Here is a 22,519-nt window from a genome sequence, read left to right as displayed (position 1 = left end):
GCAGCCGGGGGGCAGCCGGGGGGCAGGGGCGGACGGGGGCCCTGGGCTGGCAGCTTCCTAGTGGGGAGTTGGGCTGGACCGGGCGGCAGGCTGGGAGGGTTGGGGGGAACGACCGCGGGTGGGCGTGCAGGACTGTGCTTGTGTGGGAGCGGAGGCAGGGCACAGAGGGCACAGAGGGCACGGAGGGGGCAGGCACAGGTGTACGATGTGTGGGCGTGTGTGATTGTGCGTGTGGGGGTGGGTGTGCGCGCACACTGGGGACGGAAAATCCCTGGGCGGGAGGCGGGGGGGGGCAGGCCCCGGGGGCCGAGAGGGAGCTCACTGTTCCCAGCCCGCTCGGGGGGTGGGGGTTGGGGGTCGCCACCGGCTCCGGGCTTGCGCCCCTCCGTCTTCAAGCCCCACGGTGAAGGATGGCAGAGGGCTCCTGTGTCCCCCCCCCGTCCGGGGGCCCTCCCCGCTCCGGCCCGGCGGCCACGCTGTGTCCCCCGCGGGATCCGGCGGAGGGGACAGAGGCCGGGGAATCTGGGGGAGGGGGCAAGGGTCTCTGGGGCCGTTGGTCCAGAGGGCTTATGTGGGGGCGGGGCGGATGGAGCGGGGAGGAGGGTGAGGCGGGGGGGGGGGGGGGCCACGCCCCCTGGTCGGGGCTGGCCGTCGGGGGCCGTGGGTAGCCGACCGGGCCCGCCCGGAGCCTGCGGGGTCAGAAGAGGATGCTGGGCGGGGCAGCGGCTCGGCTCCCGGCAGGTCCTTGTCCCCCGCAGGCCCGGGCCCCCGGGCTCCCCTGCCCCGGCCCGGCCCGGCCCGGCCCGGCAGAGCTGCGGGCGGAGACGGACGGAGCCCGGCGGCCCCCCGGGCGGCGGCGGTGAGCAGATCAAAGCCGGGAGGGGGCGAGGGAAGGCGAAGCGACGCGGAGGGGAAGGCCCGGCCACGTCCGGCGGGTCCCCGGGCTCCTGGGTCCCGGGCCCCGAAGTGAAGGAGGGGGAGGCGCAGGCCGGCGGCGGCGGCGGCGGCGTTGGCGGGGGGGCGGGCGGCGGGGCGGGGCGGGGGGCAGTCCCGGGGGCGGCCGCGGGCTACTCGATGACCAGGCAGCGCGGCAGGTGCTGCGAGAAATACTTGGAGAGCTCAGGAGTGGCCCCGGGGCAGTTGGTCAGCTCCAGTTCCTCCAGGCCCTGCAGCTGCACCAGGCCGGACAGCCCCGTCGTGGTGAGCAGGGGGCATCCTGAAAGCACACGCGGGGGCCGGAGGGCCGGCGTCAGGCTCCGCGGGGCCGGGACCCCCGCAACCCTCTCCCCGGGGCTCTATTGGGGGTCCGGGGTCGAGGGTTCGCCCTGCCACTGCCCCGGGTGGGCGGTGATAATAATGATATTAATGACGATGGAATCTGTTAAGCGCTTGCTGTGTTCCAAGCACTGTTTTAAGCGGTGGGGTAGATACAGGGTAATCAGGCTGTCCCACGTGGGGCTCCCGGAATAATCGGCTTGCCTCCCGTGAGGCTCACGGTCTTAATCCCCCTTTTACAGATGAGGTCGAGGAGACACCGAGAAGTGAAGTGATTTGCCCAAGGTCGCACAGCTGACAAGTGGCAGAGCGGGGATTGGAACCCACGACCTCTGACTCCCGACCCCGGGCCCTTTCCACTCTGCCACGCTGCTTCCCAATGGGCGCCTCCTCGGGGCTGGGGGCGAATGTTCTGGCCCCGGGTGGGCAGCCCTCCGGGTGGGCAGCCCTCCGGGTGGGCAGCCCCGTGCACGGGGGGAAGCTCAGTCTCACCTGCCAGAGACAGGAGTCGCAAACTGCGCATGGCCAGGAGATGTTTCAGCCCGAAGTCCTGCACCTGTATGTATGAGGGTGTTTTTGGGGGGGGGGGCGACAGAGGTTACAGTTACCCCCTCTCCCAGGTCTCGCCCCCTTCCCCTTGGAAGTCCTTCGCGGGGCTCCGGGGCCCGAGGGGGAATTTGGGGGACGGAGCTGTTGGTGACAGGGAGGTCCTCGCACCCCCCCCCCCCGACCCTATTCGTCCGAGAAGCTCCCGGGGGGAGAAGAGGGGCGAGCCGGCGGTGCCCCAAGGGCCGGTCCTTACCTGGCAGCACCAGCGTAAGTAGAGGCTGCGGAGGGAGGACATGGTGGACAGATAGCTGAGCCCGGTGTCCGTGACGCGCACGCACCTGCAGGACGAGCGGGCAGGTGGCCTCCGCTGGGGACACCCCCTTCCCCTCCCTCTTTCCCTCCCCCTCGGCTCCCCCCGCCCCGCAGCCCCCCACCCGCATCACGCACCAAACAAGGAAGCCCCCACCCCTCCCGGCCAGACTCCCGCAGGGGAGACCGGGTGGGGGGGCTTCACTTGGGGACCCCCAGGCTGGGGACACACGTGAGCTCTCTCTCTGTGTCTCTGTCTCTCTCTTCCTCCTGCCCCTTCCGCTCTTCCCTTCTCTGGGGGTCAGAGGTTCAGTGGAAAGAACCGGAAAGATTGGAAAGAACCCGGGAGACCCAGGTTCTCGCTCCACCTGTGCTTTCTGCCATCGTGGGACCTCAGGGAAACCACTCAATCTCTCTATGCCTCGGTTTGATCATCTTTAAATAGGCGTGATAATACTCGCCTCTCCTGGCTCACAGGGAAGCCGGGAAGGCAAGATCCAAGAAATGGAAATGGTACTATTATTATCGTTATTATTATTAGTCTAAGAGAATATAGTGAAAGCAGGAGCCCACCCCTATGCTGGAAGCTCCTGGGGAGGGGGGCTGTCAGCTGCGGCCCGTGGGGGCTCCCCAAGACTCCCAGCTGCCCGTTGCTGCTGCCACCTGGGTGCTGAGAGCATATGCCCGACCCCTAGTCTACTCTGGTGGCCGGTGGGACCAGAGGACAGAGCGCAGCGCAGGGACCATACGGTCCCTGGGCCGAGGACCTGGTTGGGGTTGGAGCAAGTGTAGACGTGGCCGGGACCACTGTTGAAGAGGGAGGGGGCGAGGGGAGACAGAGAGCCAGAAGGGGCCCACGACCGGGCCCTCTCTACTTTCTGGTTGGGATGGGGGGGCTTCGAGCCGGTGGGGGGGGGGCCCAGATCTGCCCCCAGATCGGCGGGGGAGAAGCAGGGGCACAGGGCCCTTCCCCAGTGGCTCCCCCCCCACCCTGTCTCTGCAGGGGTGGGGAATGGAGGGGGTCCGGAGAGGGAAAGAGGGGCCTTCAACCTCTGCGGCAGGCCCTCTAGGGTAGGAGCTCGTTGTCCAGGCTACCATGTTGTTATACTGTACAATGCTCTGCACACTGTAAGTCCTCCATAAATTCGACTGATGGATCGGTTGACCGATTGAGTCCTGCAGTCCTCATTGCACCGGGCATCGGGAAGCGGTTCTGGGCCGCTCTGGGGTGTGGGTGGGACCGCCTGAGGTCTGTGCCGCCGCGGCCCTGGGGAGAAGGGCCGGTTTCTCTTGTCTCGGACGGGGGCGGGAGCAGGGTCTGACCTTCCTGGCACACCCTGGGCCGAATGCTGCAGTTGGGGGTCTGGGACCGCCGGCCGGAAGGAGAAAGGTGAGCCGGCTGCTCGGCCTTGGACCACCCCCCTCGGCCCCAGGCTCGCACCCGGTCTACCTTGAGGCCCCACAGCAGAGTCCAGCAGATGCCCGGGGCCGGCCAGCGGGGAGAACGGGGAGATGAGTCAGAGCCGGGCTCCCCTGAGGCGGGAGTGTTGTGGGGGGGAAGGAGGGGACAAGTGGATGACCTCCCCCGGAGCCCCAGGCCGAGCATCTGGCCCAGCTCCACCCGCTGGGCGGTTTCTCTTGGCGCCCGGGCCTACCTGTCCAACACCAACTCCTCCAGCTTGTGCAGGTCGCAGGCGATGTATTCCAGCGCCGTGTCGGTGACACGCGGACACCAGGACAGGTCCAGGCTGCGGAGCTGGTGCAGGTTTTCGGCCACCAGCTCCACGCCGTCGTCGGTGACCTTGGAACAGCCGGACAGGCTGAGGACGCCGAGGTTGGGCAGGCTGTGTACGATGTTGACCACGCCGTGGTTGGTGATCTCCCAGCAGGAGTGCAGCCGCAGGGTGTGCGTGGTGTGGCCCTGCTTGGCCGTGAAGTAGGCCAGGGCCGTGTCGGTCACGTGGTAGGCCTGCAGGCTCAGCTCGGCCAGGTTGGGCAGCAGCTGCGAGATGGCGGCGATGGCGTCGTCCGCCACGTTGATGCAGTCGCTCACGTTCAGGGAGGTGATGCGGGCGTTCAGGCTGGACCACAGCCCCGCCTCTGTGAAGTCGTTGCAGCCAGACAGCTCCAGCCGCACCACGCCCTGCATCTGCTCCAGCATCACCTGCTCCGGGGTGGCAGGGGACGTCAGGAAGTCCCCTGACCCTTCCCCGGAGGCCCTCCCTTCCACGGCCCCTCTCCCCGGGGCGCCCTCCCTGCCGCTTCCCCAAGAGGCCCCGGGGCTGCCCGGCCCCTGTCCCTGCCCTGGCTCTGCCCGACTCCTGCCCCTTCTGGAGTAAGCCGTGGGGTGGCTTCATCTGGGCCGTGATAGCCTGCAGTTGGTTCTGGAGACCGAAGAGCCTATCCCATCTCCTGCTATTCTAATGAGCTTGGGTGGCCACCCGTCACCTCCTCCCGGGACCCCCCTTCACATTCCCGTCAGCTCCCCCGGTTCCTTCTCCACTTCCTCCTTCTCGATGCTTCCCCCGGAACTCTCTCCACCCTTCCTTGCCCATCTGCTCCCCCAAACCCCTCCCCACCACCGCCCATCACCTCTCCCAGACCCCTCCGTTTCCTCTCCCTGCCGGCCACTGGAATGGTACCCCCCCTTCCCTCCTCCCATCCCCAGTCTCCTCCAGCTCCTCTCCATGGGGCTCTGCAGCCCCAACCGTGGCCTTCGCCCCCCCCCCCCCCGAGCTTCCATGCCCCCAACCCCCCACCCCGGGCCTACCTCCAGCCCCGCGTCGGTGATGGTGGAGCGCTTGAGGCTCATGGACTTGACCCCTTTCTTGGACAGTGCGTAGTTGTCAATAAACTCGCAAATGTCCAGATCAGAGACGCCCACGAGGCAGAAGCTGTCGAAGCCACGGGCGGCGAAGCCCCGCAGGTCCACGAACTCCTTGTCGCCACCAGGCAGAGGGCTGTATAGCTCCTTGGCGTGCAGGACCGGGGTGAGGCCCGCCCAGAACTTGGGCTGGTACAGGACGCGACGCCAGGCCCGGCACACCTGCGCCAGGATGCACTTCTCGCAGGCGGAGAAGTAGCAGAAGAGGCCGTTGAGGACCTTCTCGTCCATGGCCAAGGGAGGCCGCTCAGTGGGCGGCGGGGAGGCGGGCGCCCCACCGGGGGATGGGCCCCCCGAGGCCGGGTCGGAGGGCCGGGGGTCCCCCGCCGGGGCGGCCGGGGGGGACGCCAGGCCGGGCGGTGGCGGGCGTTGGACGGCGGGGACGGCGGGGAGCTGGCAGAGGCGATTCTTCACGGCGGGGGTCCCCTTGGTGATGCTGGCGGAACCGAGGCCGTTGGGTTGCTGGCTGGGGAGCTTCAGGAGGCCGTTCCGGGGCAGGCATGGAGGCTTTGGGTCTCCGGCGCTCTGGTTCGACATCCTTCCCCTCTCGCTCTGCGACGGAACCGAGGCGGTGGGGAGAGGAGGAGTCAGAGAGGGGCTGTGGGCTGATTTGCTTGTATCCACCCCGGCGCTTAGTACAGTGCCTGACGCATAGTAAGCACTTAACAAGTACCACAATAATAATAATTATAGAAGCTAATTGGGTTGGACACAGTCCCTGTTCCAAATGGGGCTCACAGTCTCAATCCCCATTTTACAGATGAGGGAACTGAGGCAAAGAAGTGAAGTGACTTTGCCCAAGGCCCCATGGCAGACAAGTGGCAGAACTGGGATTAGGACCCATGACCTTCTGACTCCCAGGCCCGTGCTCTAGCCACTACGCCATGCTGCTGGTGCAGCCCCTGCCTCCGGGCCAGCGAACCACTCATAATTCCAGTGAACTGAGGGGTGCACAGTCTCGCTAGAGAGATCTCTGGGTGGGGGCGTGGGGCGGGGGAGGGAGGGGAAGAAGCCCAGCTCTCCTGTATGTTCGGTCCTCCCTGGGCAAAAGAGGGAAGGCAACCGGTCGGCTCCTTCTCCTCACGACTTTCACAGGCAAGAGCCTTGTGATCCAACCTCTCCTTCCTCTTCTCTGGACTCAACAACCCCTAATTCCTGTCTCCGGGAATGCTTGATGGCCTTTTAAGAATGCAGTCCTCCACACTGGCCATGGGATTGACCGGAGCGGTAAGGAGAGAACGGGAAACCACATTGCCTAGTGGAAAGAGCACGGGCCTAGGAGTCAGAGGACCCGGTTTCTAATCCCAACTCCTCCATTTGCCTTGGGCAAGTCACTTCCCTTCTCTGTGCCTCAGTTTCCTCATTTGTAAAATGGGGATTAAATCCTGCTCCCTCCTACCTAGACTGCGAGCCCCATGGGTGACAGGGCTTGTGTCCGAGAGATTATCTTGTATCTTCTCAAGTTGATTCACCTGGGCTGGTGAAAGAGTCAAAGGCAGGTGATCAAAAGACTACGGCAGAGATTCGTGTTTTTACTGTGAGGAAGAAGACGATGGTAAACTACTTCTGTATCTTTATCAAGGAAACTCTACGGATACACATGCCAGAGTGACCTTATGACAGAAGATGGGAAGTTCTGAAGAGACTGTGTCCTTGGAGCCACTCTGGGCTGGAAACGACTCTACGGCATTTGAAGAAGACCCCAGTGATCAGTACCGTTTGCTTGGCACACAGTAAGTACAAATGCCATTTTTAAAAAAAAAATACAGGTTCTCCTGTCCCACTCCTGCTAATACAGCCCAGGATGGGGTTGGCTTTCTCCAAGCAGGCCTGGTCTGGCTGATGTCTAGTCAACTTGGGGGTCAGTAGGACCTTCTGGTCTTTTTTCTATCGTATTTGTGCCTCTCTGCCCTCTCACATTCACTAGTGGAGGTGATTTTGTTTTCTCTTTTTTTAAAAAAAAATTTTGATTTCTTGTCCTGCCACCACACTTCAGTATAGGGAGGTGGGGTGATGGGGTGTCTGGGAGTTGAGTGGAGACACCAGGATCATTTTGCTGGGAGAACAGCAGGCTGAGGGTTGATGTGATGATGGTCTTCAAGCAATCAATCAGTGGTATTTATTGAACGCTTACTGTGTGCAGAGCACTGTACTAAAGGCTTGGGAGAGCACAGTTTAACAGAGTTGGTAGTCACATTCCCTGACTGCAACAAACCTCCAGCCTGGGAAGGGCTTGCCTTCCAAAGACAGTGGGACAGTGGAGTGCCAAGTTGAAGGGGGGTTTAGTTTAGTTGCCAACTAAATAAGGTAGGGAGGAGCAGCGGCGGGCAGAGGTGGAGATTGAACAAGGGCAATCCAGAAGCTCCAAAGGCCCGGAAGGAAAGGTGATAAATTTCTGCCTCCCGCGACGTTCTGCGCAGCAGATCGAGGCTTGCAGCAGCCGGCTACGGGTCTCCCCTGCCTGGCGCGTGGGTTGCCTCTTCTGTCTGCATTAAGTGAGGGAGCGTGGGACAGGTGAGTGTCCCGCTGTGCACTCGTGAGGCTGGGAGCTAGGTGCTTCGCCATGTGCGGGTAACGCACAAGTGTATTCCTCCCCAGTGGGAAGCGTTCGTGGGCGGGAGCTCGGTTCCCCGCCATGTGCGAGTAATGCATAAGCGTATCCCTCCGGAGAGGGAAGCGTTCACAGGACGCAGGGCCCCAAACTAAAATTAGCAGATTCCTCCTGGAAGGGAAGTTCGATTCGCTGTGTGGAATACATTTTGCAGGGCTCAGCCTTTTTGACTCTGGTCTCTCGCTATCGCCGGTCCGATCCGCTTACTTGTCCCCGTGCGATGGGTGACGAACGGCCATTTCTCTCTGTCTTCACGGAGGGCAGGGCACAGGGGTGCAGTGGGGAGGGTATAAGGAGGACGGGTAGTGAGGTGAGGGGTGCTAAGACCCCAGGATAGGGACGGGAGAGATTGTGGACTCTCCTCTGGCAGGTATGATCGGGAAGGCTGGAAATAGGGGGATGGGCCGGATAATGATAACTGTGTTATTTGTTAAGCGCTTACTATGTGCCAGGCACTGTTTTAAGCAATGGGGTAGAGACAAACAAATCGGTTAGACACAGTCCCTGTCCCACATGGGACAGTTTTGCTTTGGAGAGCACTCGTTAGAGGTACGGGGGTTAAGACTGTGAGTCCCAGGTGGGACAGGGACTGTGTCCAACCCGATTTGCTTGTCTTCACCCAGAGCTTAGTACAGTGCCTGGCACATAGTAAGCGCTTAACAAATAACACAATCATTATCATCATGGGGCTCACAGTCTCAATCCCCGTTTTACAGATGAGTTAACTGAGGCAGAGAGAAGTGAAGTGACTTGCTCAAGGTCACATAGCGAACCCATGGCGGAACTGGGATTAGAATCCATGTCCTTCTGATTTCCAGGCCCAATCTCTATCCACTACGCCATGCCGCTTCTCAAGGTCAAGGTCCCGAGATTCTTCAGTTCTCACAGGAACTCCGCTGGGCCCAGGGCTCCTCGTGAGGGACTCCAGCTCCACCTCATGACCCAGTGGGAGAGGGGGGCCTGTCCCAGGCCTTTCCAGAACCCACTCTGCCGGGACCACTCCTCCCTCCAACCAACCAGCCCCGCATTGAATAGGGGGCGGCGGTGGCCCTGTGTTCCACCTTTAGTGAGCACTGTGTGCACTCCTCAGGGCAAGCGGGGCTCAAAGAATGCCAATTTGGAGTCAGGAGCTCAGGCACTTTTAGCCAGGGCCTAAGCTGAGCTTTCTCTTCCACAGGCAGGAAGGGGTGGGTGGGCCTGGAGGGCAGGAAGGGGCCAAGCTACTCGACTGCTTGAACGAAGGCAGCCCCCGGAGGGAGGGTCCCAGCCCCTTTGCCTGAGTCTCTGGGCGATACAGCCCCATTCAGGCTTGGGAGTCAGAGGACCTGGGTTCTAATTCGGGCTCTGCCACCTACCTGTGGGGTGACCTTGGGCAAGTCGCTTAATTTCTCAGTGTCCCCATCTGTAAAATGGGAATTCAATACCTGTTCTCCCTCCTACTTAGACCGAGTGGGATAGGGACTGTGCCTGTCATGATTACCTTGGATCTAGCACGGCTCTTAGTAAACACTTGACTATTACCACAGTTAGAGATCAGCTCTCCTCCTCCTTCTGGCTCCCGGCAGCTTGGCCTCTCCCTTGGTCCCAGGGTGAGTGAAAGCAGGTGGGGCTGCTTCAGTGGGAACAGTGGATCCATCTCTAGTCTGTGACTCTGTTATAATATACTCTCCCAAAGGGTTAGTACAGTGCTCTGCACCCCGTAAGCGGTCAATAAATGCCACATTGACAGATCGAGTGGGGAAAAACTTAGAGCGGGTGAGGTTGGAGGGATGGGATTTCAATGGTGTACAGAGGTGAATTCCTCTCATTCCTTTCCTCCAAAGGACCCAGTACAGTGCTCTACACTCTGTCAGTGCTTAACACAGTGTTCCGTTCACCGCAGGTGGTGGATACAGCACTCAACACATAGTAAGCACCTAAGATCATGCTCTGCACACAGCAGGCATCCAGTACAGCACTCTGCACAGCATTGGCACTCAATACAGATCTCTGCATTCAGTAGACACGCTTATCACTGTCTACCAACTGTTTTGAACTCTCCTAAGTGCTTAGTACAGTGCTCTGCGGTAAGTGGGTGCAAAATAAATACCCACTGACTGATTTCAGTGCTCGGCATTAAATAGGCATTTAGCACAGTGCTCCTCACACAGTAGGTGCTTGGTACGGAGCTCTGCTGAGTATATCATTCAGTCAGTCGTGTTTACTGAGCACCTACTGTGTGCAGAGTACTGTACTAAGCTCTCGGAAAGTACAATACAGCAATAAAGGGAGAAAATCCCTGCCCAAAATAGGCTTACAGTCTCGAGCTGTGCACACAGTAAATGCTTGGTAAAATGCTCTGTGCCCACACTAAAGTGAGTTGCTCAAGGTCACCCAGCAGACAAGCGTCAGAGCTGGGATTAGAACCCAAGTCATCTGACTCCCAGGCCCGAGCTGTTTATCTCCAGGGCTGCAGGTCCTAGCCCACAGCCAGGCAGGGGCCACGGACCCGGTGGGGTGGGGGTTTAGGGCAGAGGGCCAGTGGCTCTCAGGAGCTGGGAGATTGACCACGACAGGCCCCGCTGGCAACCCGAGAGCCTCTGGGGAGCCAGTCACTACGGAGGCGGCAACGTCAAGAAATGGGAAGACTTTCAGGGATCCAAAGATCCACGCTTTCCACCAGCCTCCCACACCCTGACGTGTTCCCCTAGACCGGCACAGGAGATGTGAGCATCTCCCCCCCACACCGGTGTGCTCAGAGGAGGAGGGCACCCCGAGAGACAGCTGACTGTACCCTGACCCCAACCGACTTTCTTGCAAGGCGGGTTCCCGCTGGCTTCCGGGAGACTGGGGGCCCGAGAGTCTGGAGGACTCTCTGCAAACCCTCACCGCTACTAAAAATACAATTCAAGCGTAAGCCCCACGTGAGGCGGTGGTCCGGGATGCCGGTTGCTTGGTCGCTGAAGAGGCGGCGGCAGCACGCAGCCATCCTCTGGGTGGCTGAGCGGCCCCGTTTAGGGGTGCACTGCTCACCCACAATCGGGGAGAGGATTAGGACAAGTATCCCTAAAAACTTCCCGAGTCACCCAGAGCCCAGGATCGGCAAACTGTATATCTGCGATACAGACAAAGCCTCAGACGGATCTAATTCCCAACCGTGTAATCTCTCCCAGTGTTTAGACGGGCGTTTTGAACAAAGTAAGTGCTTAATAAATACTATTACTTTGATTGCTACGACTTCTACTCCTGCAGTCGCTGCTACCACTATCACTGCTGCTATTACTTCTACTACTAGTGATGATATGTGTTAAGCACTTACTATGTGCAGCGCACCGTACTAAGCACCGGGGTGGATACGAGCAAATTAAGTTGGACACAGTCCCTGTCCCATGTGGGACTCGGTCTTAATCCCCATTTTACAGAGGACACAACCGAGGCACAGAGAATAATATCAATAATAATAATGTTGGTATTTGTAAAGCCCTTACTCTGTGCCAAGCACTGTTCTAAGCACTGGGGTAGATATAGGGTAATAGGATTGTCCCAGGTGAGGCTCACAGTCTTAATCCCCGTTTTACAGATGAAATAACTGAGGCCCCGAGAAGTGAAGTGAGTTGCCTCAGGTCACGCAGCAGACAGGTGGCAGAGCCAGGATTAGAACCCATGATCTTTGGACTCCCAGGCCTGTCCACTACACCGTGCTGCTTGCATAACTACTACTACTACACTGCTCTGCACATAGTAAGTGCTCAGTAAATACTATTGAATGAATGTTAACACCTCTACAGTAATACTATTACTGCTGCTACTGATCTCCTCCTCCTCTTCCTCCTGTTACTACTACTATTATTACTACGGCTACCACTGCTACTATGACTCTTGCCGCTGCTGCTGCTACTACTATTACTGATCTCCTTCTCCTCCTCCTCCTGGTACTCCTACTACTGCTACTATTACTGCTATTATTTCTCCTCCTCCTCCTCTTCCTGGTACTCCTACTACTGCTACTATTACTGCTATTATTTCTCCTCCTCCTGGTACTCCTACTACTACTACTATTACTGCTATTATTCCTCCTCCTCCTCCTCCTCCCACTACTATTATTACTATTGCTGTTGCTAGCCGTTACTACTGCCGCTGACATTACTGTAGACAAGCAGTGTGGTTCAGTGGAAAGAGTCCGGGCTTGGGAGTCAGAGGTTGTGGGTTCTAATCTGGGCTCCGCCACTGATCGGCTATGTGGCTTTGGGCAAGTCACTTGACTTCTTGGTGCTTCGGTGACCTCATCTGGAAAATGGGGATTAAGACTGTGAGCTCCAGGTGGGACAACCCGATGACCTTGTATCTACCCCAGCGTTTAGATCAGTGCTCGGCACATAGTAAGCGCTTAACAAATACCATTATTATTATCCCCATGAAGCAGCGTAGCTCAGTTGAAAGAGCAGAGGCTTAGGAGTTCTAAGGAGGTCGTGAGTTCTAATCCCAGCTCTGCCACTTATCAGCTGTGTGACTTTGGGTAAGTCACCTTCTCTGTGCCTCACTTACCTCATCTGGAAAATGGGGATTAAGACTGTGAGCCCCACGTGCGACAACCTAATTACTTTGTATCTATCCAGTGCTTAGAACAGCACTTGGCACATAGTAAGCACTTAACAAATACCAAAATTATTATTATTATTATTAAAATCGGGATTAAGACTGTGAGCCTCATATGGGACAGCCTGATTACCCTGTATCTACCCCAGCACTTAGAACAGTGCTCGGCACATAGTAAGCACTTAACGAATACCAACATTATTATTACTTCTATTACTATTACTATTCCTGGTGCTGCCGCTGTTCTGCTACATCCCACTGGAAAACTGGAATCAGTTGCTGAGGATAGAGCAGTAATAGCGTACTACCATCAAAGAAACCAACAAAAGCAGCCTGGCCTGGTGGAAAGATCTCAGTCAATCCATCAAACGTATTTATTGTGTGCTTACTGTGTGCAGGACACTGTACTAAGCGCTACAGTAATATAACAGACACGTTTCCGGCCCACAGTGAGCTTACAGTTTAGAAGGGGAGACAGACATTAAGATAAATAAATAAATTATGGATATGTATATAAGTGCTGTGGGGCTGAGGGCGGGGGTGGTGAATGAAGGGAGCAAGTCAGGGTGACGCAGAAGGGAGTGGGAGAAGAGGAAATGAGGGCTTAGTCAGAGAAGGCCTCTTGGAGGAGATGTGCCTTCAGTAAGGCTTTGAAGGTGGGGAGAGTAATTGTCTGCCGATTATGAAAAGGGAAGTTGTTCCAGGACAGAGGCAGGGCGTGGGCGAGGGGTTGGTGGCAAGATAGACGAGATTGAGATACAGTGAGTAGGCTGGCATTAGAGGAGGGAAGTGTGCGGGCTGGGTTGTAATAGGAGAGTGGCGAGGTGAGGTAGGAGGGGACAAGGTGACTGAGTGCTTTAAAGCCGATGGTATGGGGTCTCTGTTTGATGTGGAGGTGGATGGACAACCACCGAGGTTCTTGAGGAGTGGGGAAACATGGACTGAATGTTTTTGTAGAAAAATGATCCGGGCAGCAGAGTGAAGTATGGACTGGAGAAGGGAGAGTCAGGAGACAGGGAGATCAGCAAGGAGGCCGATAAAGTAATCAAGATGGGGTAAGATAAGTGCTTGGATTAATGTGGTAACAGTTTGGATGGAGTGGAAAAGACAGATTTAGCATTGTTAACCCAGGTCTGGGAGACGAGGAGCTGGGCTCTAATCCCATGTGGGACAGGGATTGCGTCTTTGCTGATTATCTTGTAAACTACCTCAGTGGTCAATAAGGTGTCTGTCATACAATAATAATAATTATGATATCTGTTAAACTCTTACTACGTCCCAAGCACTGTATTAAGTGCTGAGGTAGATATGAGCTAATCAGGTCCCACAGGGGGCTCACAGGCTAAATAAAACAGGTATTGAATCCCCATTTGCAGATGAGGTAACTGAGACAGAAAAGCCAAGTGATTTGCCCAAGGTCACGTAGGAGACAAGTGGCAGAGCCTGGATTAGAACCCAGGTCCTCTGACTCCCAGGCCTGGGTTCTTTCCACTAGGCCATGCTGCTTCTCTGTAGAAATGCCACAATTATTACTGTTAGAAAGGAGTGGCCCTTTTTAAGCTAAATCTTCTTAAAGAACAAGAGACCAGGATGCGAGAGAGAAAACAGCATCTAGCATTGCAATCACCAAACATGACACCACAGTAATCACTAATAATAATGGTACTTGTTAAACACTTACTATGTGCCAAACACTGTTCTAAACCCTGGGGAAGATATAAGTCAGTCAGGTTGGAGACGGTCCCTGTCCCATGTGGGGCTCACGCTCAATCCCCATTTTACAGATGAGGTAATGGAGGCTCCGAGAATAATAATAATAATGATGATGGTATTTGTTAAGCACTTGTTAAGCATTGTTCTCAGTGCTGGGGTAGATACAAGCTGACCAGGTTGTGGACCAGGTGACTGTGACCACAAGGGTCTCAGAGTCTTAATTCCCATTTTACAGATGAAGTAAGTGAGGCACAGAGAAGTGAAGTGACTTGCCCGAGGTCCCCCAGCAGACAGGTGGAGGAGCCGGGATTAGAACCCAAGTCCTTCTGGCTCCCAGGCCCGTGCTTTATCCACGAAGCCACGCTACTTCTCACACGGGGGAGTGTTCTCCCCCTCTAGACTGTAAACTTGCTGTGGGAAGGGAACGTGGCTATTAACTCTATTATATTAGACTTAGCACTTAGTACAGTGCTTTGCACACGGTAAGCACTCAGTAATTACCATCGATTGATCGATTGGTTGAGTCTTTTGTGTGCATGATATACCCAGGTCTGTGGGGCTTGGCTTGGCTTTTTCAGACACCTGTGCACTTAGAGGCAAATTTCAATGTTGGCAGTACAAAGGATGGCAACAATCTCATATTACGTGTGGGTAAGTATCCCGACCCAAGGGACCTTGCAGGAAAGTTGTGGGGCCAGCTGGCTAATTATTGACTCTTTGTGGCTACTGGTCAGGGATAGGTGGAAAGTGTGTGGGGCAGGTCAGGTATGAGAAGCCAATGAGTGGGTGAAAGTCCATATAAGTGGACAGTGTAGTGGAGATTAGGTACTGGTGGAGTCTGTGGATGATGAGGATGATGGTGATGATCATGATTATTATATTTGTTAAGTGCTTACTTCTCTCCAATAAACTGACACTTTATCGTGGCAGGAGAGTTTGAGTACACTGATGAAGCTTTAGAGCTAAGCCATACGAGGTTACCCATAATGGAAAGGTCTAAGCTGAAGCATCGATTCACCTGTTCTGGGCAGCAGCGGCATGGGAAAGAGTCAAAGGTGGATGATCAAGTGATGAAAATTTTGGCTGAAGACAGTGGCAGAGACTCAAGTTTTAAATGCGCGGAAGAAGGCAATGGTAAAACCACTTCTATATCTTTACCAAGAACACTCTAGAGATACACATACCAGAATGGCTTTAGGCAGAAGATGGGACATTCTGGTAAAGGTGTGTCCATGGAGTCGCTATGGGTCGTAAACCACTCAACACATTTGAAGGAGTGCTTACTGATTATGTGCCAAGCACTGTACTAAGACCTGTGATAGATACGAGTTAATCAGGTCAGACGCAGTCTTTGTCTCACGCGGGGTTCACAGTCTAAATAGGAGGGAGAACGGGTATAGAATCCCCAGTTTGCCAATGAAGAAAGTGAGGCACAGAGAAGTGAAGTGACTTTTGCTCAAGGTCACACAGTAAGCGACTGGAGGAACTGGAATTTGAACCCAGATCCTCGGATTCCCAGGCCCGGGCTCTTTCATTCATTCAGTAATTCATTAAATCGAATTTATTGAGCACTTACTGTATATAGAGCACTGTACTAAGCGCTTAGCCATGCTGCTTCCTGTGGTTGTGGGTCAGGTACAAGTGGACAGTTAGCTGGTGCAGGTCAGGTACAAGTGGAGAGTCCATGAGTTTGAGTAGGATAAGTCTGGTGCCCCCACAGCTGTCCACTGCCCCCTCCCCTCCAGCCCCGATCCCATCCTGGCACGTCCGAGGATTCTGGCGGTGGATTTTGGGCTTAGAGTAGGGGGTGAGGGGGTGGATCTCGAGGTCTCCCCCAATGCTGGATCTCAGCTGGGCTGGGATCCTCTCCTCTCAGAAAATGAGCTTCGCTCCCTGCCCCTCTCTGCTCTTTCCCCAAGCAATGGGCACAGAGCCCTGGCCTTGGCTCACACACACAGCTCAGATCCAAGAAGGAGACCCTGGGTCCCAGAAAGGCACGGCTGGGATTGGGTTGGGCCGGGAGCTGGGAGAAGGGAGGGGAGGGAGAGAAGAGAGAGAAGCAGTGTGTCCTAGAGGTTAGAGCACTGGACCTAGGAGTCAGAAGTCCCTGGGTCCTATCCTAGCTCCATTCCTTGTCTGCTGAGTGACCTTGGGCAAGTCCCTTAACTTCTTTGTGCCTCAGTTACCTCATCTATAAAATGAGGATTAATACTGTGAGCCCCAGGTGGGACGTGGACTGTGTCCAACCTGATTAGCTTCTATCTCCCCTGGCGCATAGTACAGTGCCTGGCAGGTAGTAAGCGCTTAACAAATACCGTAAAAAAGAGACTGGAGGAGTAGTAATCATGCATTCACTCAATCGTATTAAAAGCTTACTGTGTGCAGAGTACTATACTAAGCACTTGGGAAAGTACAATACAACAATAAACAGTGACATTCCCTTCCCATAACGAATTAATCAGTAATATTGATTCAGTCACCTATTATGTGTATGGCACTGTACTAAATTTTGGGGGGAGAACAAGGGTGGTAAAAGTTACAAACTCTGCCCTCCAGGAGCTTCCATTCTAGTGTGGCTTCCTTCTGCTGCTCCAACTGGTTATTCATTCATTCATTATCTATTAAGCACTTACTGTGTGCAGAGCATTGTACTGAGCACTTGGGAAAATACAATACAACAATAAGCAGACACATTCCCCACCCACAACAAGCTCACTGTCTAGACGGGCTGGTTCCTGGGGTCCCCTGAGGATTGACCTGGGACAATTTTGGGGGCAAAGCAACCCCAACTCCAGGACCCCAGGGTCCTCCTCATGGCTCTGGGTGTGAGTTTCCTTCTATGGCTTTGATGGCTTTGAGGTGGTAGCGTGATCCAGCAGAAGGAGTCAGGATCTGGGACTCAGGGGACCTGGGTCCTAATCCCAGCCCTTCCTCAGGCCTGCTGTGTGACCTTGAGAATGTCACCTAACCTCCCTGTGCCTGTTCAGTATGGCCTAAGAGAAGAAGTATGGCCTCGTGGATAGAGCGTGGCCCTGGGAGTCAGAAGGTCATGGGTTCTAATCCTGGCTCCCCCAATTCATTCATTCATTCATTCATTCATTCATTCAATAGTATTTATTGAGCGTTTACTATGTGCAGAGCACTGTACTAAGCGCTTGGAACGTACAAATCGGCAACAGATAGAGACAGTCCCTGGCCATTGACGGGCTTATAGTCTAATCGGGGGAGACAGACAAAAACAATAGCAATAAATAGAATCAAGGGGACGTACGTCTCATTAACAAAATAAATAGGGTAATAAAAATATAAAGAAATGAGCGGACGAGCACAGTGCTGAGGGGAGGGGAAGGGAGACGGGGAGGAACAGAGGGAAAGGGGGGGAAAAGGGGGCTTAGCTGAGGAGAGGTGAAGTGGGGGGTAGAGAGTCACCAGAGGGAGCAGAGGGAAAAGGGGAAGCTCAGTCTGGGAAGGCCTCTTGGAGGAGGTGAGCTCTCAGTAGGACTTTGAAGAGGGGAAGAGATTGTCTGCTGTGTGGCCTTGGGCAAGTCACTTTACTTTTCTGTGCCTCAGTTCCCTCATCCGTAAAATGAGGATCGAGACTGTGAGCCTCATGTGGGACAGAGACTGTGTTCAATCCAATTTGCTCGTATACATCCCAGTGCATAGAACAGTGCTTTGCACATAGTAAGTGTTTAACAAGTACCAGAATTATTATTATTGAAGTCAGGATAAGGCCACTGTTACCCCCCTCAGGGTTGCACCTGGAGAATTTCCAGTACTCTAGCAGTCTCGACTAAGGGAGGGAAAGTCAAGTCAAGCAGAGGCCTACCCATTCCATTCTTAGCTTGGCCAGTGGCTAGCAAGTGAAAGGCAATTTACTACAAGTCAAAACTCACCTGTGCAGGGCAGCAGCGGCATGGGAGAACGTTGAGGGCGGAGACTCGAGTTTACTGTGTGGAAGGAGGCAATGGTAAACTACTTCTGTATTTTTACCAAGAAAACTCTCCAGATCTTCTATCAGAATGATTGCAGATGGAGGTGGGGTGTTCTGGGGGAGATGTATCCATGGCATCGCTATGGGTCGGGGACGACTCAACAGCATAAGACAAGATAAGACCGCTGTTCTCTCTTTCCCTCTTTCTTAGACTTTGAGCTCCATGGGGGAACTGAACCCTTGTCCTATCTATCCTAGGGTTCATCGCCATGTTTAGCACATAGGAAGCACTTAATAAAGACCGTATTATTCAGAGCCTCTGGCCCAGGTCTGCCTCCCGCTCTGCCTGAGGCTATCCTGAAGGGGGTTCTCTCCTGTTTCCTAGGAAGGTGAAAGCTGGAGAGGGAGGAGAAGCAGATGTGACCCGGGGAGACAGTAGGAGAAGAGAGGCACCTAGTGCTCACCCACCGGGACCCTGGGTCCCGGAGGCTTCATTCGCCCAGGCCTGGGCCTTCTGTGACTGGCCTAGTTCAGCGGAGTCCCCATCCTCCACCTCCCAGTGGTATTTCTCCTGCAGGGTCAGGGAACGACAGGGGAAGGGGGGCCCAGCTGAGAAGGAAGGGATAGTGGAACCTGAGCCTGCTGGGAGACAGTAAGGGAGTCCGGTTTCTCAGACCCAAGATGTATTATTTAATTCCTGTGCTCAGAGTACCCGGCGTCTGGAGTCTGGCCTTGGGCTGAGCTGGTGAGCTGGGCCCCGCTCCCGACTCGTGTCCGTGAGTAGCCGTGTTTCCTCCTACTGGCTGTTCCCTGCCTCCCCCATCCGACTAGAGGTCTCCGGGATGGGGACCCATTCTCGGAATCCTCTGATTCAGAGCATCAGGATCAGGATCCTCTGTCATTCCCCGACAGAGGCGGCTGGAGGGCAGCTCACCAACTCACTGGGCTTTGTTCTCGTCTCTCCCATCGCCGCCCCTCTAGACTGTAACCTTTTCGTTGGTGGTTGTTGGTTGGTAATTGTTAAGCACTCACTCTGAGCCAAGCACTGTCCTAAGCACTGGGGTAGATGCCACAGAATCGGGATGGACACAGTCGCACATGGGGCTCACAGTCTAAGCGGGAGGGAGAACAGGCATTGAATCCCTATTTTATGGATGAGGAAACTGAAACAGCAAAGCTAATTGACTTGCCAAGGGAAACTGAGACCAGCTGCGGAAGGAGGTAGGGGAGACACTGGTGCTTTCACTGCCTCCGTCCCAGGGTGTTAAACCACATTTCAACAATCATAATAAAAGCAACAAAAATAATAATAATAATTGTGGTATTTGTTAAGCATCTGCTATGTGTCTAGCATTGTTCTAAACACTAGGTTAGATAAAATTTAATCACGTTGGACACAGTCTCTATCCCAGATGGGGCTTGAAGTCTAAGTGCGAGGCAGAACAGGGATTGAATCCCTATTTTTACAGTTGAGGAACCTAAGGCACAGAGGAGTCAAGTGACTTGCCCATGGTCACAGAGCAGCAAGTGGCAGAGCCAGAATTAGAATCTAGGTCCTCTGACTCCCAGACCTGGGCTCTTTCCATTAGGCCACTCTGTTTCCAGCGATAGTGAGGCTCTGGGAATCCAGGAAACTAAAAGCATTTTTTTTTTAAAGTGGATTTTGTTTAAGTGCTTACTAAGTGCCAGGGACTGAACTAAGCTCTGGGGTAGATACAAGTTAATCAGGTTGGGCACTGTCCATGTCCCATATGGGGCTCACAGTCTTAATCCCCATTTTACAGATAACGTAACTGAGGCACGGAGAAGTGAAGTGATTTGCCCAAGGTCACACTGCAATCAAGCAGTGGAGCCAAGAATAACACCCAGGTCCTCTGACTCCAGGCCCGTGCTCTTTCTACTAGGCCACGCTGCTTCTCTTGGCACGGTCAGCTCCGAGCGCCGCGAGTTCTGCTTGGTGTCAGCAGGGAAGGGCTCTCCTGATCCTGTCACTTCTTGGGTTCGCTTCCTCCTTTGATTTTCCTGGCAAGAGATGCTGGCGTGGAAGCAAGGTCCCTCTCCAGGGGGACTTTCCTCCCGCTGCTTAATTCGGACCAGAAACCGCCTCTCCTGCAGGGCCCACCTGCCCCTCCAGGAACGACAGGAGGAGTGGGAGACCAGGAGCTTATGGCAGCTTTGCCTGCCTCCCTCAGTCTTCCTGCTGTTGAGGGAATGGGGGACGGGAAGCAGCCCGTGTGACCTCTAATAACCTGTTTGGCCCAATCAACCAGCTGTCCCCCTTCCGGAGTGTCAACGCAGGTGACGTGACCAGGGCTGGAAAACATTGAACGCTCAGACTGTGAACCCCAAGTTGGACAGGGACTGTATCCAAACTGATTAGAATGTATCTACCTCAGTGCTTATGCATGTAGTAAGCACTTAGCAAATACCATTATTGTTATTATTATTATTCTCATCGTCAGCATGACGATAGGGTCTTCCATCGAGAATGATGGAAACACCTTGGTTCGGAGACTTTAGGGCCAAGACCCGGTGGGTAGCAATTGATTCTTCTAGTTTGCATAGTGTTTTGCAGAGTGTCACTTGTACTTTCTCATCCCAGCTAGGTGGGTTTCCGTCAGGGCCCGGAGCGCCACGAGTATGCAGGTGGGCAGGGGCGCAGCATGTGGTGAAGGACACTGTTTCCCGGCTCCAGACAGAACCGGGACTAGAACCCAGGTCCTTGATAGCCAGATGGAGTTGCTCCCACTGGACCTGGAGTGGGGCTGAGCAACTGCCAGGGCACGCAAATGTTTTTTCCACGCAGGCCCGTTGATGGCCAAAGTGACCTCAGCATAGAGCCGATCTGGGGCCGTGGCATCTTGAACCAGCGTTAGCCAGCTGTTTTTCAGGATGCCTGCTGGACCCGCAGTAGCGTGGCTTAGTGGATAGGCAATGGGCCTGGAAGTCAGAAGGACCTGGGTTCTAATCCCAGCTCTACCACATGTCTGCTGTGTGGCCTTGGGCAAATCCAGCGCTTAGAACAGTGCTCTGCACGTAGTAAGCACTTAACAAATACCAACATTATTATTGTTATTATCACTTCACTTCTCTGGGTCTCAGTTACCTCATCTGAAAAATGGGGATTAAGAATGTGAGTCCATGTGGGACAGAGACTGTGTCCAACCTGATTACCTTGTATCCACTCCAGTGCTCAGAACAGTGCTTGGCACATAGTAAGTGCTTAACAAGTACCATAATTACTAATATTATTACCTGTCCACCTCCCGTCTGAATGACCTTTGGTCAGGAACGTTTAGCTCAATGGTCGACCTGGTACTAGAACCCAGGTCCCCTGATTCCCAGAGCTGGGGGAAGGGATCTTTCCAGTAGCCCAACAGCTACTGGACACTTGACAAGTGTCCCAGACAGTGGATCTAGGAGGTCAGAGGTGGGGAAATGTAAGGGCAGAGAGGAGTAGAGGCTGACCTGATGTGACCCATTGGGACAATGGAAGCCCTCCAAGCCTGGCCTCTCACTCTCTTGATCCAGCCTGGGAAGAACAGTAACTGAGAATAAAGGAACCGCCTTTCTGGGGATAGTATGCGACCTCATTATCACATATCTCCCCCAGCGATTAGTTCAGTGCTGGACACATAGTAAGCACTCCACTCCAACTCCAGTCCATACTTCACTCTGCTGTCCAGATCATTTTTCTGCAAAAATGTTCAGGCCATGTTTTCCCACTCCTCAAGAACCTCCAGTGGTTGCCCATCCACCTCCGCATCAAACAGAAGCTCCTCACCATTGGCTTTAAATCACTCAATCGCCTTGCCCCCGCCTACTTCTCCCCACTGCTCTCCGACTACAATCCAGCCCACGCACGTTGCTCTTCTTATGCTTATCTTCTCACTGTACCTCGATCTTGTCCATCTCGCTGCTGGCCTCTCACCCATTTCCTGCCTCTGTTCCGGGCCTCTGGCCTGGAACACTCTCCCTTTTTGAATCCTACAGACAGTTACTCTCCAGTGACTTCAAAGCCTTACTGAAGGCACATCTCCTCCAAGAGGCCTTCCCTGACTAAACCCTCCTTTCCTCTTCTCCTACTCCCTTCTGCACCACCCTGACTTGCTATTCATCCCCCCTCCCAGCCCCACAACGCTTATGTACATACCTGCAATTTATTCATTTAATAAGAATACGTGTGGTACTTGTTAAGCACTTACTGTGTGCCAGGCACTGTACTAAGTGCTGGGGTGGACAGGTCCCATGTGGAGCTCACAGTCTCAATCCCTTGTTACAGATGAGATAATTGAGGCAGAGAGAATTTAAGCGAGTTACACAAGATCACCAGCAGACAGGTGGTAGAGCCAGGTTTAGAACCCATGACCTTCTGACTCCGGGGCCTGTGATCTATCCACTAAGCCATGCTGCTGCTCACATTTGGCAAGTAGTAAGTGCTTAACAAATACTGTAATTATTTTTATCATCATCGGGACCAATATTTATGGTGCACTGACTGTGCAGAGTGATGTAGTGGGCCATCGCTGTTTGCAGTGCTTTATTAGACACTTACTCTATGCAGAGTGTTGTGGTGAGCCCTGACTGTGTGCAGAGCTCTGTACTGGATGCCCACTTTGAGTGCAGCGTGTGTAGTAGGACCTTGGGGAATATACAAAGTAAGAGAAGA

General features: G+C 54.6%; 1 protein-coding gene across 2 annotated transcripts in view; it reads right to left on the bottom strand.

The window, feature by feature from the left end:
- Window positions 1–1,019: 1,019 nt before the first annotated feature.
- Window positions 1,020–22,519, bottom strand: part of FBXL16 (F-box and leucine rich repeat protein 16) — a 34,290-nt gene continuing 12,790 nt past the window's right edge. The window contains exons 2-7 of one of the 2 annotated variants that reach the window (XM_029049441.2): window positions 17,813–17,866; window positions 4,904–5,569; window positions 3,789–4,297; window positions 2,078–2,162; window positions 1,768–1,831; window positions 1,020–1,216 (exon numbers count right to left, since the gene is read on the bottom strand). In XM_029049441.2, coding sequence (XP_028905274.1) covers window positions 1,068–1,216; window positions 1,768–1,831; window positions 2,078–2,162; window positions 3,789–4,297; window positions 4,904–5,554 — 1,458 coding nt within the window. In that variant the 5' untranslated portion in view covers window positions 5,555–5,569; window positions 17,813–17,866 and the 3' untranslated portion in view covers window positions 1,020–1,067. The remainder of the gene's footprint in view (window positions 1,217–1,767; window positions 1,832–2,077; window positions 2,163–3,788; window positions 4,298–4,903; window positions 5,570–17,812; window positions 17,867–22,519) is intronic. The other variant, XM_029049440.2, reaches the window with a different exon arrangement.

Source organism: Ornithorhynchus anatinus, chromosome 21 (assembly GCF_004115215.2).
Source record: "Ornithorhynchus anatinus isolate Pmale09 chromosome 21, mOrnAna1.pri.v4, whole genome shotgun sequence".
Taxonomy (NCBI): domain Eukaryota; kingdom Metazoa; phylum Chordata; class Mammalia; order Monotremata; family Ornithorhynchidae; genus Ornithorhynchus; species Ornithorhynchus anatinus.
The sequence above is the reverse complement of the archived record's forward strand: the minus strand, read 5'-3'. Positions and strand labels throughout refer to the sequence as shown.